General features: G+C 35.8%; 1 protein-coding gene across 1 annotated transcript in view; it reads right to left on the reverse strand.

The window, feature by feature from the left end:
* hydin (HYDIN axonemal central pair apparatus protein) overlaps positions 1 to 26000 on the reverse strand; it is a 100824-nt gene that overhangs the window by 32819 nt on the left and 42005 nt on the right. Inside the window, exons 18-35 of the mRNA XM_073850652.1 lie at positions 24211 to 24449; positions 22420 to 22678; positions 21778 to 21921; positions 17638 to 17781; positions 15592 to 15905; positions 11890 to 12012; positions 10720 to 10891; positions 10050 to 10259; positions 9206 to 9346; positions 8942 to 9116; positions 6895 to 7028; positions 5882 to 6015; positions 5666 to 5802; positions 5316 to 5437; positions 3444 to 3635; positions 2608 to 2757; positions 723 to 962; positions 277 to 406 (exon numbers count right to left, since the gene is read on the reverse strand). Of these exons, the coding sequence (XP_073706753.1) occupies positions 277 to 406; positions 723 to 962; positions 2608 to 2757; positions 3444 to 3635; positions 5316 to 5437; positions 5666 to 5802; positions 5882 to 6015; positions 6895 to 7028; positions 8942 to 9116; positions 9206 to 9346; positions 10050 to 10259; positions 10720 to 10891; positions 11890 to 12012; positions 15592 to 15905; positions 17638 to 17781; positions 21778 to 21921; positions 22420 to 22678; positions 24211 to 24449 (3160 nt within the window). The remainder of the gene's footprint in view (positions 1 to 276; positions 407 to 722; positions 963 to 2607; positions 2758 to 3443; positions 3636 to 5315; positions 5438 to 5665; positions 5803 to 5881; positions 6016 to 6894; positions 7029 to 8941; positions 9117 to 9205; positions 9347 to 10049; positions 10260 to 10719; positions 10892 to 11889; positions 12013 to 15591; positions 15906 to 17637; positions 17782 to 21777; positions 21922 to 22419; positions 22679 to 24210; positions 24450 to 26000) is intronic.

A 26000-nucleotide genomic window follows, 5' to 3' on the forward strand; every position in this document is an offset into this window, starting at 1 on the left:
CAACATCTAAATTGCAAACCTGAAACAAAAATACGCTTTTGAGATCATTTCTGATTATATAGACCAGAGTTTTTTTAACTGGGATCTGTGGAAAAGTGTAGAAAAATAGCATATTTTTTTAAATAAATGATAAAAATGGGATTAAACTAACTAAATAAATAAACAAATAATAATAAAAAAAAATATATATATATATATATATATATATATATATATATATATATATATATTTAAAAAAAAAAAAACATTTTAAAATTTCTGTTGCTGTAAACGTACCTTGCTTGGGTTCCTGTGAGCTCTGCTCTTTGTAGAAGTCCAACAGTTCTGGAGGCAGAGTCTCGCCAGGACCACGAGGAGGAAGAAGTAGCACATTTTGGGCATCATATCCTTTTAACATTCGCAAGATCTGAGAAGCAGAACACAAAGAAACAATGGAAGAGGATGAGTATACAATGGGGGTGACAGTATCCAGCACTACACTGAACCAAACACACCAAATATTTGAAGATCACTGTTTAGAAAAAGAGTCACTGGGAGAACTGAAGATATATACAGTAAAAAATAAACAAGGCAATTGCTGAAAACATTGCTATGATACTTCGGTCTGAAATAATGTTAGAAATGTTAGTTAATAGTAGGAATTTACAAGCTGAAACTTTCTTTTTTAGTATGTGAGCTCATTACTATCTAAGAGGGAATTTTTTTTAACCAATTAAGCTTACCTCTTCCTCTTCTAGGTACTGCTTATCGAAGTCCAGAGAGTAAAACTCTATAGGGAAGGGGCAAGGGTTGCAGACAACCACCTCAGCTACCTTCCCTTCACTGAAGGGCAGGATGGAGCCAAAATCTAGTTCTGAGGAGGAAAACTCCAGCTGAGGCTCTTCTCCCTGACCTTGGGCCAGCAGCAGGATCTTCTGAGTGCTCTGAGCCACTGTTATCACTAGCCTCTGACTGTATGCCCTCTGAACAACACACATGAGAAGAAAAACAACCAGGCCTTTGAATAAAGATACACAGCTGGCTGCTGATCAACTGCAGGCAAAACAATATAGCTGAATTATTCATAACTCAATCATGTTATTATGACTCCCGATAGAACTACAGTGTCTACATCCTAGTATAAGGAATCAAATTCAACATGGTAAACTCATTTGTGTTAGTATTATTTTTTATAAAGTATAGCTTGTATACACTGCTGTTCAAATGCTTTTTTTTTTTAAGTTTCTTATGTTCATCAAGGCTGCATTTATTTGATCAAAAGTTTTCTATGTGAATATATTTTAAAATGTAATTTATTCCTATGATGCAAAGTTGAATTTTCAGCATCATTACTCCAGTCTTCAGTGTCACTTGGTCCTTTAGAAATCATTCTACTATGCTGATTTATTATCAATTAACAACTGTTGTGCTGGATAATATTTGGCTGGAACGTGTGATACATTTTTTCAGGATTCTTTAATCCATAAAAAGTTAAATAAAGAACAGCATTTATTTAAATTATAAATATTCTGTAACAATATAAACTACCATTTAAAAGTTTGTGGTCAGTACATTTTTATTCTTTCTTTGTTTAAAAATGAAATGAATAGTTTTATTCAGCAAGTATGTGTTAAACTAATAAAAAGTGACAGCAAAGACTTACTTAGTTAGAAAAGATTTCTATTTTGAGTAAACCCTGTTCTTTTTAATTTTTCATTTATTAAAGAATCCTGAAAAAAGAATCACAGGTTCCCAAAAATATTAAGCAGCACAACTGTTGCCAACATTAGATAACTCTAATAATAAATCAGCATATTAGAATGATTTCTGAAGGATCATGTGACTCTGAAGACTGGAGTAATGGCTGATTTTAAAATATATGTAAAATATTTAAACCGTACAAATAATTCACAATTATTACTGTTTTTTCTGTATGTTTGATCAAGTAAATGCAGCCTTGATAAACATAAGAGAATTCTTTAAAAAACATTAAAAATCATACTGATCCCAAACTTCTGTAGATAAAATATAGCCAGATTTAATCTTAAAACTTTGACAATAGAAAGTCTATTCCTAATAATTATTACACGACCATTCAACAGTTTGGGATTAGTAAGATTTTGTCATGTTTTTTATACAAAATTATACTAATAAATGCTGAAATAATGATACATTTAATAACTGTTAGAACAATTGTTTTAATATATCTGTAATATCAATCATTTGTAATCTATTTTATTTATTTTTGTGATTTATTTCAGCATCTCTACTCCAGTCTTTGGTGTCTCATGATCCTTCAGAAATCATTCTAATATGTGGATTTGCTGCTTGGGAAACATTCTTCTTATTATCAATGTTCCAAACAGTTGTGCTGCTTAGTATTTTGTGGAAATAGTTTTTTGAAGATTCTTTGATGAATGGAAAATTTAAAAGGAACAACATTTATTTGAAATATAAATATTTTGTAACATTATAAATGTCTAGACTAAATTTAATACATTCTTGCAGAACAAAAACATTAATTTCTTTGGAAAAGAAAAAAACTTTATTGACCCCAAAGTTTTGATCAGTACTGTATATGTAAAGCTACTAATTGCGTATTCATAGCTAGTGTCTGTGTTTCTTTACCCCCTCTGCTGGGCTGAATTTGACCTGCACGTTGGTTCTGTCACCCGGATAGAGTGTGCCATCTGAGGGCAATAACTCAAAGACAACTGGAGGAGGCCGCTGTTTCAGCTGAGCCTGACGTCTGAGGTACAGTGGGATGTGCTTGTCGATCTGCTCACATAACCAAACAGACAACATCTGGGATAAATTTCCATTCAATTCAATCACAACAAAAACTAGATGCATTATCAGAGGAAAAACCACAACATATGGTAAGAGCGCTGAAGTAAACCTCATACCACAGTCTGATCTAAAACTGATTAGCAGCAGCAAACACGCCACAAAGACAAATGAATCTCGGCACTGCGTAATTCATTACTAAACCAATTTATTAATGATGGAAATGAGTCTCAAAGTCAACATGAAATCAAATGGACTTTCTTTATACAGTCAAACCAAAAATTATTCAGACACAAGATATCATTTTTGATTTTTGAATTTTCTATTGTTCATTACTGTAAGTGAGGATAGCAAAAAAAGTAAACTGTGACATTTTACACCCAAAAATTCTTCATAAAGTGAACTACCAGTAAAATTGCTACAAATTTGGGACCAAAAATTTGATTTGACATTTTGACCTGACCATGTTTTGTTTTCTTTCTATCAAAGTTATCTGACATTATCAAGATGAATTTGTTCCGACACAGTTTAACTCCTGAGTTCTTGTCATATTTTATTACCATTTTCTAAACTGTAGCGAATAAACTGTGATAATGTGAGAAATGTTGAAGGTGTCTGAATATATTTTGCTTTTGACCGTACATGATCATCAGCTCTTTGTTTGCACGTTCTTGTACCTTCTTTGGCCGTTCCTCCTGTCTGATGCTCCACTCACAGGGCACTGGGCTGTCATTGTGCAGCTGGACTGTGATCACCTGACACAGGCCACACTGGATAGTGTTGAACTGCAGTGTGTCTGTTGACACCATGAGAGATGGCATTGTGACCTCCGCGCATAAACGCACATGCACTTGGGGTCCCTTAGTCACCTGTCAATCAGACACAAGTAAATGTATCAGTAATACGCTACAGTATATTAACAAATGGGCAATATGCTACAATGTTTAGTATTGGGTGGGATGGTAGTGGGTGCCTTCCAATGCATATATATACTGTATGAACAATACAAAGATATTTTTGATGAAATCTGAAAGCTTTCTGACCCTGCAAAGACAGCAATGCAGCTGACATGTTCAAGGCCAAGAAAGGTTGTAAGGACATTGTTAAAACAGTGCATGTGACATCACCGTAATTTTATTGAACTACGAGAATGCTTTTTGTCTACAAATGCTATTTTATCAATGTCTTTACTACCTTTCTGGGCCTTGAACGTGGTAGTACCATTGCTATCTACACTATCAGTCAAAAGTTTTTGAACAGTAAGATTTTTTTTTGTTTTTTAAAGAATTCTCCTCTTCTCGACCAAGCCTGTATTTATTTGATTCAAAATACAGCAAAATCCATAATATTGAGAAATATTTTTACTATTTGAAATAACTGCTTTCTATTTGAATATATTTTAAAATGTAATTTATTCCTGTAATCAAATCTAAATTTTCTGCATCATTACTCCAGTCTTCAGTGTCACTCGATCATTCAGAAATCATTCAAAACAGCTGAGTACATTTTTCCAGGATTCTTTGATAAATAGAAAGTTCCAAAGATCAGCATTTATCTGAAATAAAAAGCTTTTGTAACAATATATTACTATACAATACCATTCATAAGCCTGGAGTCAGTATAAATTTATTTATTTTTATTTATTTATTTTTTTTGGGAGGGATTTTTTCAAGAATGCTTAGTTTAAATTGATCAAAAGTGATTATAAAGACATTTATAATGTTACAAAATATTTCTATTTCAAATAAATGCTGTTCTTCTGAACTTTCTATTTATCAAAGTAACCTGAAAAAATTCTACTTAGGAAAGGAAAGGAGGTGAAGTGAGGCCAAGTATGGTGACCCATACTAGGAATTTGTGCTCTGCATTTAACCCATCTAAGTGCACACACACAGTAGTGAACACACACCCAGAGCAGTGGGCAGCCATTGCTGCGGCGCCCGGGGAGCAGTTGGGGATACGGTGCCTTGTTCAAGGGACTCACCTCAGTCGTGGTATTGAGGGTGGAGAGAGTGCTGGTTATTCACCTTCCCCACCGACAATCCCTGCCGGACCTGAGACTCGAACCCGCAACCTTTGGGTTACAAGTCCGACTCTCTAACCATTAGGCCACGGCTGCCCCTTGTTTATAACATAATATTGACTGGAGAAATCACAAGAATAAATTTCATTTTAAAATATATTTAAAAAGAAAACAATTATTTTAAATACTAAAAATATTTCAAAATTGTACTGTTTCTGCTTTATTTTGACTGGTAGTTTTTGCAGGGTCAGAAAGCTCTCGGATTTAATCAAAAATCATAATTTGTGTTCTGAAGATGAATAAAGCACTTATGGGTTTGAAACAACATGAGGGTGAGTAGTTAAAGACAGACTTTTTTCACTTTTGAGTGAACTATCCCTTTAAGCACAAGTCTGTGTATTTGTGAATGTGTGAATGTTTATGATGATCGATGTTTGCAGCTTCAAAAGGCACAAAAAGTCAATATTTCATCTTCATTCTGTATTTCTTTGCTTGTCTCAGATATTTAATATCGTTTTCACCAAACCTGTATGGGCATAACTGCATCGATCTGTCCCAGATTGCCCCCACGGGCATCAAACTTCACCTCAAACGTCTCAGTCTCGCAGAAGGGCAAATTCTGCACCCTGTCCAATTCTGTACTAAACCCTGAGCAGAATAAAAATGAATATTAATGCAGTGAATACAGCTATGCAGAAAGAAATGTAGAATTATTCATACTGGAATAATAACAAGTTTAACTTTACATAAAACCACAAGCTTCATCACAAATATTGACATCTATTTTAACAAGATCTGTTGCTGAAATCGATGCTGTCCTGAACAAGCATTTCTGGCTGTTTTTAATCTACTGACCATTCTGTGGAAAGGACCAACCTGTGCCTGCCAATGAGTTCCTGTCAGCTCTGAAAGATACAGCAAGTGGACAAGTGTTGGTTATTTTGACAATGTGGGTCACGATGCTGCCGTTGATGACATAGCCAAAGTCCAGTGTGTACTCAGGCAAGCTTAACCTAAAGAGAAGGTCCATCAGACACATGCTTTGATTGAACCATTGTAAAAAATGAGAGGTTTCTGCATGAATAGACTTACTTGCACAGCTTCTTGATCCAATTGTTAATGGACCCAGATCCTCTTTGATCTGTGAGTTGGTGTTGTTTTTGTGCAGCCATGGCATTTTCCTTTACAAGGAGCCGTTCTAACTCCATATGGAGCAGGGCATCATACTACGGCATACATATATGTTATAGTACACACAAAAAAATGTATATTGCCATTTTACAGAACTGGTGCGAAGAATGGCCTGAAAGTAAAATCTTAATAGGTCAATATAAACCTTCTTATTAAATTATATATTAAAGGTTGTATCAGCGATTTCTAGCCTGAAACATAAAGTGTCAAATTCAGCTGACCTTTCATCACGATCCGCTCGCTGCCTGCCCCATAAATTGTCTGTGAAAAAAACGCGTCTCTCTGGTCAGCCTAGGGTCCGAGATATGCCAAAAAAACAATCGGCACTACCAACCTTTCCACAAATAAACAAACAGTGTTCCAACCAATCAGCGTCAGGGGTTTGGTGTTGTGGACTTTCGCTCCGCCTCCCTCACATCCCAGCACCAGTAGGAAAGTCCACAACACCAAACCCCTGTCGCTGATTGGTTGGAACACTGTTTGATTATCTGTGGAATAGTTGATAGCGCCGATTGTTTTTTTGGCATATCTCGGACCCTAGGCTGACCAGAGAGACGCGGTTTTTTCACAGACAATTTATGGGGCAGGCAGCGAGCGGATCGTGAAGAAAGGTCAGCTGAAATTGACACTTTATGTTTTAGGCTAGAAATCGCTGATACAACCTTTAATGTGTTTCAGTAGTGACAAATTTGGAGAGAGGACAAATATTCCAAAACTTTCTGAAAATACAATATGAGAATTAACTGAACAAGTGTTCCTTGAATATTGTGGAAAAACAACTCTGACTTTGCACCAATTCTGTAGAAAGGCCCATATTCAAAGATGCAATAATAGCTATTCTCATTGGAGTTTGACAGATTACATCAAGCTAGGAAGAGGAAGGCATAACATGCAATTATCACAGACATACTCACAGTAGGAATGTAGTCGTCTTGAGGTGGCATCTCCTCCTTTACTGTGACAAGCCTGCTCAACACCCCCTCTCTTGATTTCTCATTCTCCACCAAGTCTTTTGCCTCTATTAGCAAAGAACCATACATGTCCTCATCTATCCAGAAAACAAAAAACACCTTTATTTGGTTTCATAGCCTCTTCTTAAAGCCTAAGATGTTTACAGATTTGTACAACAGTCATGTATTTTTAATTCCAACTGTACTGATTCAACATCTCTTTTTAGAGGCCTAGTGCAACTTTACGTCAAAGTATTGACCTTATGATGTAAAAATATCTCTTGAGCAACAAAGCTTGCAATTTCTTTGCTCCATTTCTTCGCTCTTTACTACAAACAGCCCGTGTTAGTAAAACAAAGAATCCGATCAATAGGTAATCAGAGAGCAACACTGGATTCCTTTCCTTAGTAATGGTTGCACTATTTACTCTATAACCACAAGACCTCAGTTCCCACTGAGAGCAAAACTGCTTGTTTCTGAGATAAATAGCTCTCCTTCTGGCTGGCTGCAGATCAGAGAGGAAAATGGATTTGAACAGTTCTAGTGCAGAGTGTGAGCTAGTTCAAGGACAAGACAATTACGTCTGTCTGCAATCTGGCACGGTGCAACTGTGTTTGATTAAAGGTTAGGTGAGCCAGGACGAAGGACTGGACTTCTTTCAAGTGTATTTGATGGAAGTGAAAGTTGGATCATATTCAGGAATTTAAAACATCCTGTCTGAACTTCTCAATGTGTTCAACAATTTTAAAAAGAGCTGTTGGCCTCAAAATGGCTAATTCATTAACAACTTTTGTTGATTAGATCATATGAAGATGTATGGAGTCTGACTTGGCCGATCATTTAATCGCTATACTTTTTTGTAAGTCTAAACTCCTTTTGATCTTGGAGTTGGGATCAACCAAGTGAAAATGACAAATCCAAAAAGCACTTGTCTCCAGTTAAAATAGATATCAGAATGTTTTAGAAAAAGCCAAACAGCTAATTAACCTAAGTTCCATCCAGGCTATAACTAAGTGCATTTTTTGAAATGTTGCCAGCAAATGTGACCCTGGACCACAAAACCAGTCATAATAAATTAATAAACTTTCTTTTGATGTGTGGTTTGTTAGTATAGGGCAATATTTGGCTGAGATACAACCATTTGAAAATCTGTAATCTGAGGGTGCAAAAAAATCTATACACTGAGAAAATCACCTTTAAAGTTGTCTAAATGAAGATCTTAGCAATAGATTTTATTATTCAAAAAATAAGTTGTGATATATTTATGGTAAGAAATTAACAAAATATCTTCATGGAATATGATCTTTGCTTAATATCCCAATGATTTTTGCCATAAAAGAAAATTCTGACCCATACAATGTATTTTTGGCTATTGCTACATATATACCAGTGCTACTTAAGATTTATTACATTCAGTTGCTACTCTAAACACACGCTTATGATGCTTTCCCCGCCTAGTTTCTTTTGATTGGTCCACTACTTTAAAAATGACACTGATTAGCTGAGCTGTCAAAAGCTGAACTTCTTAGAAACACATCTTAATACTTCATGCTCAGGTGCAAGACGTTAAAAAAAGCTCTGAGACAAGGTGCAAAGACGTCTGTCTAGCTATTTTTTACACTGAAAAATAATTAAAAGGCAGTGCAAGTGTAAGCAAAAACACATTTTGTGTGAACATTCCCCAGGAGTACACCTGCCCACAAAGCACCACACAATTTGAGGTATAATTAATGTTTAGAGCACAAAGTGTAATACAGTAAGGACTGTTCAGTTCTCAAAATGTACTACCAAAAGTTTGGAGTTGGTACTTTTTTCTATTTAATATTTTTCAAATGTATTTTTTTTTCCTGTGATGGCAAACCTGAATTTTCAACAGCCATTACTCCAGTCTTCAGAGTCATGCAATATTATATGCTGATTTGCTGCTTAATAATCATTACTCATTATCAATGTTGAAAACACTTGTGCTCCTTAATATATATTTCTGTGAAAACTGTGGACAGTATCTTACTCAGGTCTCTGGGCAGGTCCAGACACAGTCGAGGGAAGATACCCTCTCCTCTTACAGTAATGTTCTCGGCCTCATAGAAGGCCACTTGCAACTGAAAGGTCTTGTGAAAGACTTCTGGGATCCCTGGGAGGTAATATACACTGAGTCTCATTTCTGCATACGGCTCTAGGTGACCCTTTAAAAGAAACACAACCATAATGCACTTAGGCTACAAATTTGATACGCAACGGATGTCATCAGTGTATTAAAACATGAACATCTCACCTTGCTGGGGACGATGAGAGGCTGACCAGGCATAGGTTGCTCTGCTAAAACTTCTTGTTCTCCAGTAAGAGCAGAGAAGTCAAAGCCAACCTTCCCTGTGTTTTTCAGAGTGAGCTCTGCCTCCGCCACATGATCAAACAACTGTGATTAGAAACAAAACAGTTACAGTTATGTACAGTTACAGTTAGTGAGTTGTTCATGAGTCTCTTGTTTGTTCTGAACAGTTGAATCTTCAGAAAAATCCTTCAGGTCCAACAAATACTTTGTTTTTTCAGCACTTTAGTGTATTTCAACCCTTTCCAACAATGACTGTATGATTTTGAGATCCATCTTTTCACACTGAGGACAACTGAGGGACTCATATGCAACTATTACAGAAGGTTCAAACGTTCACTGATGCTCCAGAAGGAAAAACGATGCATTAAGAGCCAGGGGTGTAAACTTTTGAAAAGAATAAAGATGAGTACATTTTTCTTATTTTGCCTAAATATCTGCCTTACAGAAGCTACATAAGATACTTAATTTTCCCAGAAGACAAAATAAGTAAAAAGTTACCATGATTTTCAAATTCAAAAAGTTTTCACCCCCTAGTGTATTTTTATAAATTTTACTATTATATTCTCTTGTGGACTATATGTAAACACCTTTTATGTGAAATATCTCATTCAGGTCAGAACTAAATAAAAAATAACATGCATTTTGCATGATCCCTCTTATTTTGGTAAAATAATTACAATTTTGCAGATTCTGCAAGGTGTATGTATACTTTTGACTTCATCTGTATACATATCACAGCTGAAATTAGCCTATTGCTACTCTGGTGAATAAGTGTAGTTAAGATTACCTGTAAACCAAAGTCAATGTCGTTTGTGTCCAGTGTATACGAAACAAAGGAAGCTTGACCCTTGAGTGTGATCTCATAGGTGGGCCCTCCATCCACCTCGCACAATGCCAACACATGTGTGCTGATGTCAGCATGGCCAAGAAACGAAAAGGTCACCAGCTTGGTGTCACCAGGCTGTAGTTCCCCATAAAGTGATGAAATATCAAACACCTACAAAATAGATGAGTATAATCATATTGCATTAAAAAAGAGGCAATTCAAAATGAATAATATGTCAGATGTTTAGAGAACACTGCTGCATTCAAAAGCTAAAAAATAGGCATCATGTGGATGTAAGAAGGCAACAAGGGATGTCTGAATCCAATCGTTGTGCCACATCCTGTCTAAGATGTCTAAAATAAAGATGGTGTCTGAAATCTGGAATTTGTGGTCAGTTTGTGTGTAAATATATGTTTTTGACCTACTCTTTTAATTTCTAGCTAGAAATTAGTACTGTAGTCATTAAATATTCTCTTAGTTTGTTGTAGATCATTAAACTATTATGCTGCTTCAGAAATCTGTCCTAAATCAGTTTTGTGAGCCTCCTTTTTGCGAAAACCCTGCCTGCAAAGTCATGCTTTCAAAAGCAGCCTATGTCAACATAAAGGGACAGACGCAAGGTTATACCAACCTCTTTCACACCCACACTCGGATGCCCGTTGGCTGTGAGATTGATATGTTTGCTTCCCAGCTCTGTGCTCGATGGCCTTTGTGTTGAGTAGTTCCTATTCTGCTCCTGTCCGTTGGAGCTGGAATGATGCAATTCATCCTCTTCCAATTGAGGTATGATTATGTCAGCCTCCCTGCAAAAACATAAACAATGATACATTATTACGGGTTTTTAACAATCATCAGATCTCCATCTCGCTTGCTTCACGTTTTTGTTCAGCCTAAAGGGTCAGACGGAAACCAAATTGGGTCTGTCAAGATGGCCATTAATTACAGAAAGCATTAAATAATTGAATGGATGTAATTTATCAGAAGAAAAGTTCACATGGGAAGTCTCAGGCTTTGAAGAAAGGGAACACAATAAGAGCCACACTCACTCAGAGTAAGCATTGATGGAATCAGTGTCATAATATTTCCCTTTAGGGAAAAAAGCAAATCAAAAAATCTTGTAAAGCTATTCAGATGGAAAGTTGTATTAAAGCTGGGAAGGTTGTTACAATGGGTGTTATAGTAAATGGAGTCAGCAGGGGGCAGTGTTAATCAAAGAATCTTTCTTTCTTTTGTGTTTTTTTTTTTCCATCCATAAGCCAGGAGGTGATTACTTAGTACCAATAATGAATAAGCTCCACAGGACCCCTGGAAATTGAAAACACCAGACATATCTAGAAAAAAAGGTATTCCTCTAAAATCTATCTGAAAATGTACAGCTTTTGTGCTTGTGTGTGTGAGCAACGCTGAAAGCACTAAACAAATGACAGTACTGAGAGTGTTTTAGATGCTAACACACTAAAAGGGGAAGTCTGATGCAGGTGTTCTCAAAGGCACTCAAGAGACACATGCTGCCAGAAACGCTCAACAAACGCACAGACATTTATCTGCCCTCTTCGATGTGAGTGCATACGTGATGGGTGCTCTTAAGTAATCTAATGATTCTGTAGGAGGCTACGCTCCGTACTCTCATTATCAACTTGGAGAACCAGTGAGGAGGTGAGGTAATACTCAAAGGTCTGCTAACATGATGAGATTCGGGTAAACATCCCACTTTATATGTATCCTCATAATTCCTGCTTATTATCAGAGAGGCTTCAGGGAGTTGTCAGCCGCTAGTCTCACACAGAAGCTGTTCTCAGACCTGTTTGGGTCCGTCTTCCCGTCAGCTTCTCTCTGCTCTAACAGCTCCCACTGCGCCTCCCCGCTCTCCTTTCTTTTCCCCCCAGCGTCTCCGTCAGTCCCTTGACTCGTCTCATCAAAAAACCTACGAGAAAAGAAGGAAAAAGTAATCAGTCTCATATCAGCCACAGACACCACAAGAAAAAAAAAAAACTGTCCATCAGCAAGAAATCCGCTATGTGTCGGGAGCCCAAATGGATCAACGAAGTGGTGCAATAATACTGGCTTCGCTCTTGGTTTTAATTACTGATAGGCTTTTAATTAGCAGGCTGGACAATGCATGCTGAAACCCCTGTGATATTGATAGGAAAGGTCATAGTCTTATTGGATCACGCAGGAGGTGGGAAGCGAACAGCAGTGCAGAAAGTGATTAATCTTCACTGGCTTGCACTGTAGCCCCGCGGAGGCTATATCGATTAATCCGACGCAGGACATGGCTGCCACTAAACAACAATTTAAAACTATAAAAACTCAACCCAAAGCCATCGACAGCTGAGATTTAAAATAAAGCTTTGTACAAGCAATTTTTATTTTTTAAACAGGAAACCATAAGCATGTGTGTAAAGCTAAAGGGGGATTAGTTATATCGACAAGACAAAAAAAATTAACATTAATGCAATAATTAAATGGATTTAATAAAAAAAACTGAATCTGAACAGTGATCGAAAAGCAGTAAACTGAATTAATTCACACCAACACATTCTATACATTTAAGATTAAAGGAGAAGTTCACTTCCAGAATAAAAACTTCTCACCCCCTTGTCATCCAACATGTTCATGTCTTTCTTTCTTCAGTCGTAAAGAAATTATGTTTTTTCAGAAAAACATTTCAGTATTCTTCTCAATATAGTGGACTTCTATGGTGCTCCTATGGGCTCTAAACGATCCCAGCCGAGGAATAAGGGTCTTATCTAGTGAAACGATTGGTTATTTTCTATAAAAAATAAAAATAAAAAAATTATAATTTATATACTTTTTAACCTCAAATGCTCGTCTTGTCTAGCTCTGCGTGAACTCTGTGTATTCTGGCTCAAAACAGTTAGCGTAGGTCAAAAAATCCCATCTCATTTTCTTCTCCAACTTCAAAATCGTCCCACACTGTTGTTTTAACTTTTTTTTTACAGGGTGTTTGATCTTCTTTGCGTGCCCACTTTGTAAACACTGGGTCAGTACTTCTCCGGCGATGTAGGACGATTTTAAAGTTAGAGGTGAAAATTAGATGTTTCAAATTTTTCGATGGTCCCTAAGTGTCTTAAACCAGAATACAAATAGTTCACGCAGAGCTACACAAGACAAGCATTTGAGGTTAATAAGTATATAAATTGTCAATTTTTTTAGAAAACAATCATCATGATCATTTTGCTAGATAAGACCCTTCTTCCTTGGCTGGGATTGTTTAGAGCCATTTGAGGCTGCATTCAAACTGCATTTTGGAAGTTCAAACTCAAAGGCACCATAGAAGTCCACTATATAGAGAGAAATCCTAAAATGTTTTCCTCAAAAAACATAATTTCTTTGCAACTGAATAAAGAAAGACATGAACATCTCAGATGACAAGGAGTCATCTGTAAATTTTTGTTCTGGAAGTGAACTTCTCCTTTAATCAGATATTTACACGTGAACATATTATTACAACTGCATGAACAAAATTATGTAAATGCACAAGTGAAATTCATAATGATCTCAAATTAATTTGTGTTCAGAAGATGAAAGAAGGTGTTACAGGTTTGGAACGACCTGAGGGTGAGTAATTTATGACAGAATTTTTATTTTGGTGTGAACTATCCCTTTAATATGACATGAAATATTAACAAAATTTAAATTATTGTATATCTTCTTCAGAAGAAAAAATCTGACAACTGTATATATTAAAGAAGTTAACTTCCAGAACAAAAACATTACAGAAAATGTACTCTCTTCCTTGTCATTCAAGAAATCCACGTCTTTCTTTTTATTAGTTGTAAAGAAACTATGATTTTTGAGAAAGGCATTTTAGAATTTTTCTTCATATGGACTTCAATAGTGCCCCAATTTTTAACTTCCAAAATACAGTTTAAATGTGGTTTCAACGATCCCAAATGCAGTTGTAAATGATCTCAGCCGAGGAAGAAGGGTCTTATCTAGCGAAACGATTGGTTGTTAGGGTTTGTCGAAAATCTCATGTTCTCCCTCAACTTCAAAATTGTCCTACATCGCTGTTTTACCTTTTTTGTTAAGGGTGTTTGATAGTTTTTGCAGAGACTTGATACTTCTGTAGTGATGTAGGATGATTTTTAAATGATTTTTGAAGCTAAGGGAGAAAATACGATGGGAGTTTTTCAACATACCCTAACTGTCTTAACCCAGAGTTCAGAGAGAGCAAGACAAGACTTTTGTATTTTTTTTATGAAAATAACTGCTCGTTTTGGTAGATAAGACCCTTCTTCCTCGGCTGGGATCATATGCAACCACATTTGGGATTGTTTGAAGCTGCTTTTAAACTGCATTTTGTAAGTTCAAACTCAGGGCACCATATAAGTCCACTATATGGAGAGAAATCCTAAAATGTTTTCCTCAAAAAACATAATTTCTTTGTGACTGAAGAAAGAAAGGCATGAATATCTTGGATGACAAGGGGGTGAGTACATTACCCTTTTTAATTTTTTGCTCTGGAAGTGAACTTCTCCTGTAAGCATATTAAGTAAAAATATATTTACAGTTTTAATATTTAACATTTTGATTTAAATTTAACACTGGTTGTAACCTAAACACTTGCTCAGTTTCTATAATTGCTCCACTACATGGCACTGAATGCTCTATTTAAACACAGAGATCAAATGTTTGAGTGTTATTGTAAGGTACTGCATTTATACACCACAGAGACTATAAATGCTGATGACCCATTATTTAATCACATGCTTCTCTACTACTCACTTCCATCAGCAAAGTGTGAGCTGTCATATATCATCACGTTTATTCAATTATAGCAAGTTACTGCATTTCCTCACAGGGCTTGGAAGGCTTGACTGGACATCTGTCCATCTTTAACAGATGAGTGCTGAATTAAAGCATTGACTGCTTAATCTTTTGGGGCTTTTTTGGAAGCCGTTTAATTCCCCCAAATTTATTTATTTATTTGTTGTTGTTGTTGTTTGTCAACAGAAAATCAATACTCCTTGAACATTTCTTTCAAGAAGTAATTTGTGCAGCCTTTAAACTGCTAAATATCTGCTTAAGTCTATACGGTCTGTCCCGTTTTCTGTGACAGGCTACATTAGAAATGCACCGGCTTGGAATTAAAGCACAGCACAGCCAAGTTTACTCTGTGAAGAGGTGCCCCTGTGCTTTTAACCATTTTAGTTTATGCTTAAAGGACTACAAACTAGATACACTTTGTATTCAGACAAAATTTTGAAAAATGTCCCAGTGATTTTATGTCCATACAATGAAAAGTTATTGGGGTCCAGGGTCAGAAATGTACTTTTCCATTTAGGGGCAAATTTCTCATTTTTTATAATCAACTTATTTTTATAAAAACCATATGTTGTCTTTTATGTCAAATACTTAAAAGTAGTGCTTCAAAGAAGACAATAAGTCAGGAAAGTGTGTATATTATGACACATTTCCATTTTTGGGTGAACTGTCCCTTTAAGGTGAGATTTATAATTTAAACTTCAAATCCTACCCAATATGGCAGTGCTGTTGGTCTACCAGGAAGGCCCAACGGTAGGAAATGCAGAGTGGGCTGCAGTTGGTCATGGTGAGCTTTCGGCGGGATTTTGTGTTGTTGAGAATGCAGCCAAAGTCCAACGTGGTGCTTGAGAATTTAAGATTAGGGAAGTGGACCTCACCCCTCAGCACTACCCTGTCCTGCTGAGGGTGGCCGTGGTAGCAGAACTCCAGTACGTCTTCCACCACACGGGTGACGTGGTCCTGTCGATACATGGGGTTGAAACGTACCCAAAGCTCTTTTTGAGCTCCAACAGCCAGCACTAGATTCTAGAGAAAGGGAAGAATTAGACTCAGCCAGAAAGACCAAAAATTCATATTTACAGGTCAAAGTAACAGAAAGCAGTACAATCTTACCTGCACACTTGCATACATATGCAACAATAACATAAAATAAATATAGCTGCAAGCAGCAATTAAGGGGCCAAGCACAACAGAGGTAAAATGAAGAGTAGTTTGGGCACAGCACCACCTACTGGTCAAAAGATATAAACTTTGATATAAGATTTTAAATGTCGTTCTGAATCTAACAAGACCAATCTTATGATTTTTGGCCAAACTGGTCAGAAGTTTTAAACCGAAATGTCAAATGTCTATATCTGACCAGAAGGTGGTGCTCTGCTGAAACTACTTAGGTCCTCAGGTTATGCTTGTCATAACACATACCAAGTTTGGTCAGAATCCGCTAAAGGGTTACGGAGATATAGCCTCAAGTCCCTTTTTTGCACAAACTTTGTCAAATTCGTTTAACGCGCTTTATGAAAATGGTTTGGTATATCAAAAAGGTTTTGATAACTTTTTGCCAGAATGCTCTGAAGATGATCTGAGCCAATTTTGGTAAAAAAAAGTAGATTGCAAAAAAAGTAGATTGCAAAAAAAGTTGCTTTTAGACCTGAGTGCAAATTTGGCCTCTAACTTTCTTGCAACTGATTCTATAAGATTTGTAAGATTTATAACAATACGTTAAAGCATTTTAAAAATACATCATTTTACTTCAAAATTCAAAATGGTCCACGCTCAAAATGGCTGACATAGAAAAATTTGGTATTGTTTGATTCGGTATGCTACTCCGAATCTAACTAGATCACTCTTATGATTTGGTCAAACTGTTTAGAAAATATGAACAATTTCTGACCAGACATAGAAAAATTTGGTATCATTCCAATATGATGAGAACAAGATCACCTTTATGATTTTTGGTCAAACTGTTCAGAAAATATAAACAAAAATGACAATTTTTTAAATCTTTTGACCAGTAGGTGGCCGAAACTATTCATGTACCCTCACGTCATGCTTGGTATAACACGCACTATGTTTGGTCTGAATCTGAAAAATCTTTGCAAAGATATAGCCTCATGTCCATTTTTGTGCAAATATCGTCTGATTCGTTAACACACTTTACAAAAACAGTTTGGTAAATCAAAAAGCACTGCCTGAAGATGAACTGAGCTAATCTTGGTGAAAATCAAACAAACTGTCTATGCAAATTCCAAGAATCCTGAACCATAAAAAATGTAATTTCGAGTTCGAAAAACTAGATATTTCTGAAAATTCTAAATTGCACAAAATTCTGACCATAGAAATTAACATTTTTGTATCCATTTGACTCAACATGAGCCAGGAAATATTTTTTTTCTAGACCTCACGGTTCAAAAGTTGTTAGCAGAAATATGAGTGCAAATTTGGCCTATTGATGGCGCTAGAGAGTTTGAGTTAGAGACTCCAAATTTGCCATGGTTAATATGGAGACTGTCCTCTATCGGGGCGCCAAATATCATAACTTTCCCACAAGCGGTTCTATGGGCTGCCATAGACTCTCAGAGCGGAAGAAGAAGAAGAAAACCAACGGATACAATAGGTGCCTAAGCACCTTCAGTGCTTGGACCCTAAAAATAAATTGCATTTTAAGAGATTTAATTTGCTCTTTGCAAGAACTAATTAATGGCTCCCATTAACTACACTGCCATTAATTGTACATAAACAGCCACTAAACTCTGTTTACCTTTGAGGTTGTATACAGTTCATCGCCATCATAATCACACAATCCAAAAGGCTCACTCAGGGTCAATTCCATGGAGAGGTTCAAGGAGGACACACTCTTCAGAACCAGCCTCTGATACAATGGGACCAGAGACACATCTGGAGCCTGTGAGTAAGACAAGTTTATAAATATCTTATATATATAGCAAAACTATGTATGTATACTACAGGATTAGTGTGTGTGTGTGTGTGTGTGTGTGTGTGTGTGTGTGTGTGTGTGTGTGTGTGTGTGTGTGTGTGTGTGTTTGTGTGTGTGTACACTAAATGTACAGTGACCATACAAAGTACAAAATGCCTGAAAATTTGTCTCGGTTCAGACTGAGAATTTCTGAAATTACAGTAGAATGTGCTGAAGAAGAAATATTAGGGCTGGGCGATATGGCTGAAAACTATATCACGATATCAGTGTTTCATATCGGTCGATATCGATAATTATTGATATTTTTATGACCCATTTAAAATAAGGACCAGGAAAAAAATATATTACACTCAAGCATTTTTATTTTAAACTTAACCTGCCTCTGATCATAATCCCCTCAGTTATTAAGACAGAAATGTCAACAACCATGGAAAACTCAAATAATTAAAATGTAAACATAAGTCTAAAGTCACAATATACACTTAATTATCTCTTAATCCTCAATTCAAACCCCATTCATTGTCGATGAAGTGAATGGTCAAGCTAATGTATGGCCCAGAAGTACGGCTTGACCACAGGTCAGAGGTTGTTGCAAAGTACTTGGCTGATAATATTTATTTCTGCACAGATTGCTGGTTGCCAGTAGCCAACATTACTTCTTTCCTGGTACTTTAGCCTATACTTTGTGTAATAACAAAAATATTTATTTAAGTGAAAAAATAAGTCCAAAACTTTCAACATTTTGAACAATAGGGCCTTACAATCTTTTTTTTTTTTTTCAGAAATTCTTGTTTTAATTTTTCTGATAATCAAATGAAAGCAAAATCACTGATTTATTTTTAAAAATAAAAATAAACGGAGCTTTACTGTTAAAATTAATACATAGAAGAAAAATTATATTCAGTTAAAAAAAGGTTTAATAATAATAGTATTTTTCCAACAATTAAGTGGTGACTCTTTATTTTATTTTTTATCATATATATTGTTTTATGTAAATTATTTAAATGTGAACATATAAACACCTACATTATACTGTACAAAGTAATACAAGACTAATATTGTTCTGTTACATGTTAAACCGCACTTTTATTTTGACAGGTTGCCGTTAAGTTTCAGTGTGTAATACAGTATGAATGATGCTAGTTTCACTAATGAAACTGTAAAATTGACAAAAAGTGACACTCACAGCAGCTTTGGAGATGTATTTATTGGAGTTTGTCTGTTCATGTGAGATGCAAAGACCAAAAATTAGCGGTAGCGTCACGTGTGCTTCAGTATGCGTGTAGTGAAAATAAAACGCGTCTCCTCCATTCATACATATAGAGGCAAACGGAACATGCAGGATTCTTATTGAAACGGTCTTTTTGCATTTCAGTTTGCACAGACACTAGTCCATATCGCGATCTGAATTAATTAACAGACCAACTTTTGATTTATTGGTCCAAAAATCGACGAATTCCGCCCTATAGTAAAGTCCGTTTTTATGAATGGAGTCCGCGATCCCGTCTGTGAGGAGACATTGTAAACGCGCGATCATGTAGAGACAGAAATCAAATGCCGTCGTGTAAATAAGATAAATAACATAAGGCTATTTAGTTTGTTTAATACAACAACATGGACCCGTTCTGTAGGAAAGATAACCTTAACTTCTATTGTGATCTGGCGCTATGAACTGAACGTTAAAGGGGGGCTGGGCGGGCCGACGAAGAATACAAAATATCGAACGTTTTATCGAACACATTTTTTATTGATATCGATCTCTTGTCTATCGCGATTTATCGTTTTATCGCCCAGCCCTAAGAAATATCGAGACCAGCTATTATTAAGGCCATATCATTTTCAAGCACAAATATCAATTGTCAATACTTGAAAGGCGAATTTCACTCTCCACTACTGTCTTGGTTTCCCTCTTCCCTCCACTTTCCTCTCATCTCTCTCTTTCCGTTCCCTACTCGCTCTCTTTAATTGCTTTATTCCTCCAAGCTCTACTAAGGGAGCATTCAGTAAATCTAGCAGCATGGGCTGTCAAAACACAGACGAATGGGACAGAATCAGATAAAAAGAATGCCACTGAAATAAATTTGCATTTTTAGTTCTAAGAAGCAGACTTGCAAGGCGCCTGAAAGCAGCTGTCAGAAGATATAAGAAGTGTATGAAAATATGTATGGCTGCAGCGAAAATGGGAAAGAACAGGAATCCGACAAGGGGGATGGTGTTGTGTGTGAAAATAAGAATGTGTGTGTGTTGAAAGAGAGATAATAAAAGTGAAATAAGGCAGACAGAAAATCATTTTCATTATAATGATGGTTCCCCCTCAGCTCACTGTGCTTATTCTACAGCTTTTTTTTAAAAACAGAAGATGACCTGAGATGCCAATGCTGAGCTGTGGGCTGGGGTTAAAATGAATTTGCCATCTCAGCTTACTTACAATCATTTTGCCAATGAGAAGTAAATTTGGACAGCTCATTTGAATGAGTTGACATAACCAGTGCATGGTCTTTACTGTCAATACTAGGGGCAGCAATCTATTTCCAATTCCAATAGCCCATGACATTTGCCTATGCCTCAATCTTGACTTTATGCAGTCAAGTGATTTACTAATGAATCGGAATTGATTGACTGGATGAACAGACGATAGATATCTCTTCTGTACCATTCATAAATTAGGCTTAATTCCTGTACAAGGGAGCAGTTAATTGCCTCAATCCAACCACACACTGCAAACTATTCTTCCAGCAGAAAGGAAAGCATCTCGTACTTCATAAAAAGTGAAAGGACATTTGACAAAGGGTACATGTACAGCCACTGAGCTGCGGCACAGATAATGGACTTGACATTTAACATACACACATAATACAGTATTGACAAAATGAGTAATTAAAAGAATAATTCACCCCAAAATGGAAATTCTGTCATCATTTATTCACTCTTATATTTATTCACTCTTATATCTTTCCAAACCTGTATGACTTTCTTTCTTGTGCAGAAAATAAAAGAAGATATTGTGACCACTGACTTCCATTGTATGGGGGGAAAAAATATTTCTCAGAATATCTTCTTTCCACAGAAGGAAAAAAGTCATACAGATCTGAGTAATAAAAAAGATAATTAAATTTAATTACATAAAAAATAAAATGAAATAAATAAAATTAAACGACATTAATGAAATAAAATAAAATAAAATAAATGAATTAAAATAAATGAAATAAAATAAAATAATAAAAAGGTGAACTACCCCGAAATAAAATTAGATTAAAATAAATAAAATGAAATGGGGGACAAAAGTAAATGAAAATAAATAAATGAATAAATAAATAAATAAATAAATACCGGTAAATAAAATGAAATTAAAAAATAAATGAAACAAATAAAAATGTACTTAAATTAAATCAATGAAATGAAATATAATAAATAAATTGAAATTAAATGAAATTAAATAAAATAAATAAAATATTATAAAATCAAATAAAATGAATTAAATTGAAATTAAAGAAAATTAAAGAAAATAAAAAGAAAAAAAAGAAAAGAAAAGAATAATATAAGATTAAATTCAAGAAATAAAAATAATAAATAAATTAAATATTAAATAAAAAAAATGAAATTAAGTAAAGTAAAAATAAATTAAGTGAAATAAAATTAAATAGACACCAACTAATTTATAAAAGTTAAAACCTTTACAGCACATCTGCATTAAACATGAAAATGCAATTAAATAGCACTAGACTGTGCTGAGAATTTTTCATTAAGTATTTATGACACCAGTTAATGGATTATCTTCGGCACCCCTAACAAACCAAATTAACTTAATTTAGAACATTATTGGGGATAAAAACTAAAAATATAAAATAATTGAAAAAAAAAAAAAAAAAATAACTACACTGACAATAAAATATTAATAACAATTAAATAGAAAAATCTAAACTATATAATAACCCTCGACGGCAGATAGTGGTTTTTGCAAACCTTTTTGACATAGAAGTTGATTTGTTGGGAGGAGATGTCTACTGCTGGGGAGACAAATTGGCATGTGATGTCTGCAGTCATGATGCACTCTCTCACATACTGACGCCCGACAACAGCATAGCACACCAGTTTCTCTGTAACCACCTGCAATTCACAAACACAGACATTTAAAAAACACATTATATATAAAAAATAGATCCTTTTCATATTCTCAATTTATGAATTCTTTGTCTGCTCAGCCTTTTCATTAATGCACTAAAACAGAGCTGTTCTCTATGATGCTTGAGTGGCGGCACACTGACAGCCAGCCAACTGATGGCTATACAATGCAGCAGCCCGGCGTGGGATGCAGCAGGGCAGACCTATATTCACTTCTCACCTTCTCTCATCTCTAATTTACCATTAAATCAATAAGGACTCATGGAGGCATGCATCTCTGTAATGCTCTCGAGAGGAAGTCAATACACAGCCCCGTGCATCTCCACTAAAAGAGGATTAAGTGTGGCTTTCAGGACCTTCATCACTGTAGTATTCAAACTTCAGCCGAAGTGTCGGAACCACTGTTGGCTAACATATTTGAAATTGTTGCAAAGAATGTAGTGCAGTTATCAGTTAGAGACGATTAATCGTTGATGCAGATACCTTGGGAATGTCAGAGGAGCCTTCAAGCAGCATATCAGCTGAATGGCCAGGAGCAAGTGATAAACGTGCAGGGGATAAGCTGAAAACTGGGCTTTCTTGAACTGAAGTTTGTAGACTCTTGCTCTTCTTGCTCCTAGACTTGTTAGGTGACAGATGATCTCTATTAGGAAACTGTGGAAACCCCTCTGTGGTCCATAAAAGTTGGTGAGTGCGACGTCCTCGGTTAGTGATTTTAAAGGCGTACTGACACGGGCCAGAACTGGAAAACAGATGAAGTTATGAAGTTTTGTGAATAGCAGATACATGTTATTGTTAAAGGCATAATTCATCCAATAATGAAAATTACACTCTCGTGTAATTCTAAACCGTAAGACTTTCATTCATCTTCGGAACACAAATTAAGATATTTTTGATGAAATCCGAGAGCTTTCTGACCCTGCATAGACATCATTGCAACTATCATGTTCAAGGTCCAGAAAGGTGGTAAGGACATCGTTAAAAAAGTCCATGTGACATAAGTGCATCAACAGTAATGTTAGAAAGCTACGCGAATACTTTTTGTGTGCAAAGAAAACAAAAATAAATATAGCTGCAAGCAGCGATTACCAGGGTTTAATCGCTTTAAGACATTTAACCACCTAAGTCAATAATTTAAAGAATAATTTTTGGCAAATCCAGGTAATTTACCATAGAAATATTATGTTTTTTAATGGTTATGACTGTTATAGCACCAGCTGTGGTCCGATCTCCTTAAAACTTTGCTTGCTTGTTTAGAATCACCTGTCGCATGTGCTCACCATATTTGTGAAGTTTTGAGTTTTCCTTTAGGCTTTATAGGATTTTGAGTAAATTCGGACAGGCCCCTTTTCTAAACGACCCTGTTATAGCTTCCCAAAGGGTACATTTCAACATTTTTTTGATAATTGTTGACCTAGAGTGTCCGGGGAATTGTACTGTAGTGTTTTTTTTTAGATCTAGGACTAGTTCGCAGAAGCAGTTTTTTTTTTTTTTTCATTTTCTCAATCATATAACAAACGATTTGACTGACAGCAGTGGTTCTAGAGGTAAAGTTGACCGGAATGAGTTCAATCATATGATACAAATATCGCATGTACGTGTGAAAAATCGCGCAATGTACAATCATTTACACCCGTGAAAAATGTGATATCGCCCCCAGTGGCCAATTTCTTTCAAATTTCTCTCAGACCTTTGTGGCCGTGAGTCACAGGCCCATAGAGTTTTGTTCCAAGTGGCCTCTATTAACCTGGTTTAACAGATGCTCAAACTTCATTGGCCATTGGTGGCCATGTTTTTTTTTAGATACACAAATGTCCTTGTGACACTTGTGGCACTTTGCACCAAGACTGTGCGCAGCGATTTTCATGTTAATTGAACAAATGGTTGTGTAGTTATAGCCATTTTTATGTTTTTTCCCCTCTTATAGCACCACCAAGTGGCCAAGCTCTGCGGTTTTTATCCTGTGACCTAAGATTGAGCTCTTGCATAAGTGTTCTGAGTTTGACGAAGGTATCTCATTCCGTTCAAGAGTTATAGGCATTTTACTAAAAGTGGCCCTGCCCCTTTTGAATGTTTTGACATCCTTTTGCGACGGTAATTCAAAAATGGTGTGTTGCTGTTTAAGAAGAGTCAGAAAGCTCTCAGATTTCATCAAAAATATCTTAATTTGTGTTTGGAACAATGGTCTTACAGGTTTGGAATGGCATAAGGGTGAGTAATTAATTACAGAATTTTCATTTTTGGGTGAACTATCCCTTTAAACTCATGGATTACCTGAAGTGAGTTCCCAAATCTAAGTTAGGAGCAAATGGCCGGTCAGTGACGATGGTGGTGCCCTTTCCTTTGGCTGACACAGGAATGTTAAAGGTCTGGCCATCTTGGATTTCCAGCAACAGCACATCTTGGAAGGGCACAGTGTCATTCAGGTGGGATATCAACTTCAATTCCAGACTCTGCCCTGAAGGAATTTCCCCTTCAGAGGGATCCACACGCCAGTGGGACCTGTTCTTCACCTATCAACATAAATAAATGGGATGAGAAAAAACATATGACATAAAAAGTGTATAAATAACTTGTTTTCTAAAGTAAAACTCTCTAACAATGACACCAGCAAGTAAAGTTACAGTGGGAGTCCACGTCTCTCTCGCCTCCACTGAGCCCAATGAGTTTTAACAGACACCCTAAAGCGTCCAGTGAGTTTAGTGCGAGGTAACTGAGAATGAATGGGGGAAAATCAAGTGAGAGTAGACAATAGCTCTATTGTGATTGATTCATGCAACCTTCTAAAAAAACATACCCTCCCCAAACCTTTCAATGGTAGTATATATATATATATATATATATATATATATATATATATATATATATATATATATATATATATTATGTTAATTTATTTGTATTGAGCAACTAAACAAATTAAAATGTGTACTTTACCATTTATTACAATTGTGACAAAATAAGTCAAAAAATATTTAGACACCAGATATAATTTTTATATATATTTTTACTAATGGGTGCAGGGCACTATAGTTCATTTATGTAAGTGAGGATGGCAAAATAAAGTAAATTTGCGACCAAACATTATTCAGACACTTTGACCTGACCATGTTTTGCTTAAGTGTTTTTTCTTTAATTGCTAAAGCAACCTTTTTACACCACAGACTGAACAAAATTAAGCAATGCTTGGTAATTGGTCAACAAAGTATTGAAAGTTGTGTAAATATTGTCATACTAACAGTCTGATTTTTTGGTTGATTTTAATCCATTACATACCTTTCTATCAAAGTTATCTGACATTATCAAGATTAATTTGTTCTGACACAGTTTAACTGAGTTCTTGTCATATTTTATTACCATTTTCGAATAAATATAGCGAATAAACTGTGATAATATGAGAAATGTTAAAGGTGTCTGAATACATTTTGGTTCGACTGTATACTCACTAACTAAATAAAAATGAAAACCTAGGAATAATTTAGAAATAATACAGAACAGTGACACTAAAGCATCCATTAGTTCATATAAACTCCAACACAGTGCACATGAAAAAAACCAAAAGCACAAAACAACAGTAAACACCCTTATGTGTGTGAACTGATCCTTCTGTGTCTCATGTAATGTTCAGGGGAAATGATCCCACAGTGGATGAGTTTTCTAATGGGGAATGAGAAATATTAATGATCATTCCCTCCCGGTTGGCTCCGACACAAATAAACGCCACTCAAAAGCCAACCGCTCAGCAAAATCTTATCTCAGTCTTGCAATTGAACAAGTTTTAAATGAGCAGCCATGTAGCGATAACATGCACATATGTGTGTCTCTTTGTCTATACGTCCTGCCAGCAGGATTGGCTTTATCTGAAGGGAGTAGGAAAAACTGGCGATAGTATAAAGGGATTGTGTTCATCTGTCAGTTTTATAATGAGTACTGAATGGCTAATGGATGGACATTTGCTCTATACTGGGGTACTGACATGGAGGATATGCATATAAGCAGTTTTTTCCACTTTTAAATCCCATATGTGAAGCGCCTCCTCTCTGTCCTACTTTTTCTCCCTCCTT

Source organism: Garra rufa, chromosome 11, assembly GCF_049309525.1.
Source record: "Garra rufa chromosome 11, GarRuf1.0, whole genome shotgun sequence".
In the NCBI taxonomy this organism is placed as follows: Eukaryota; Metazoa; Chordata; class Actinopteri; order Cypriniformes; family Cyprinidae; genus Garra; species Garra rufa.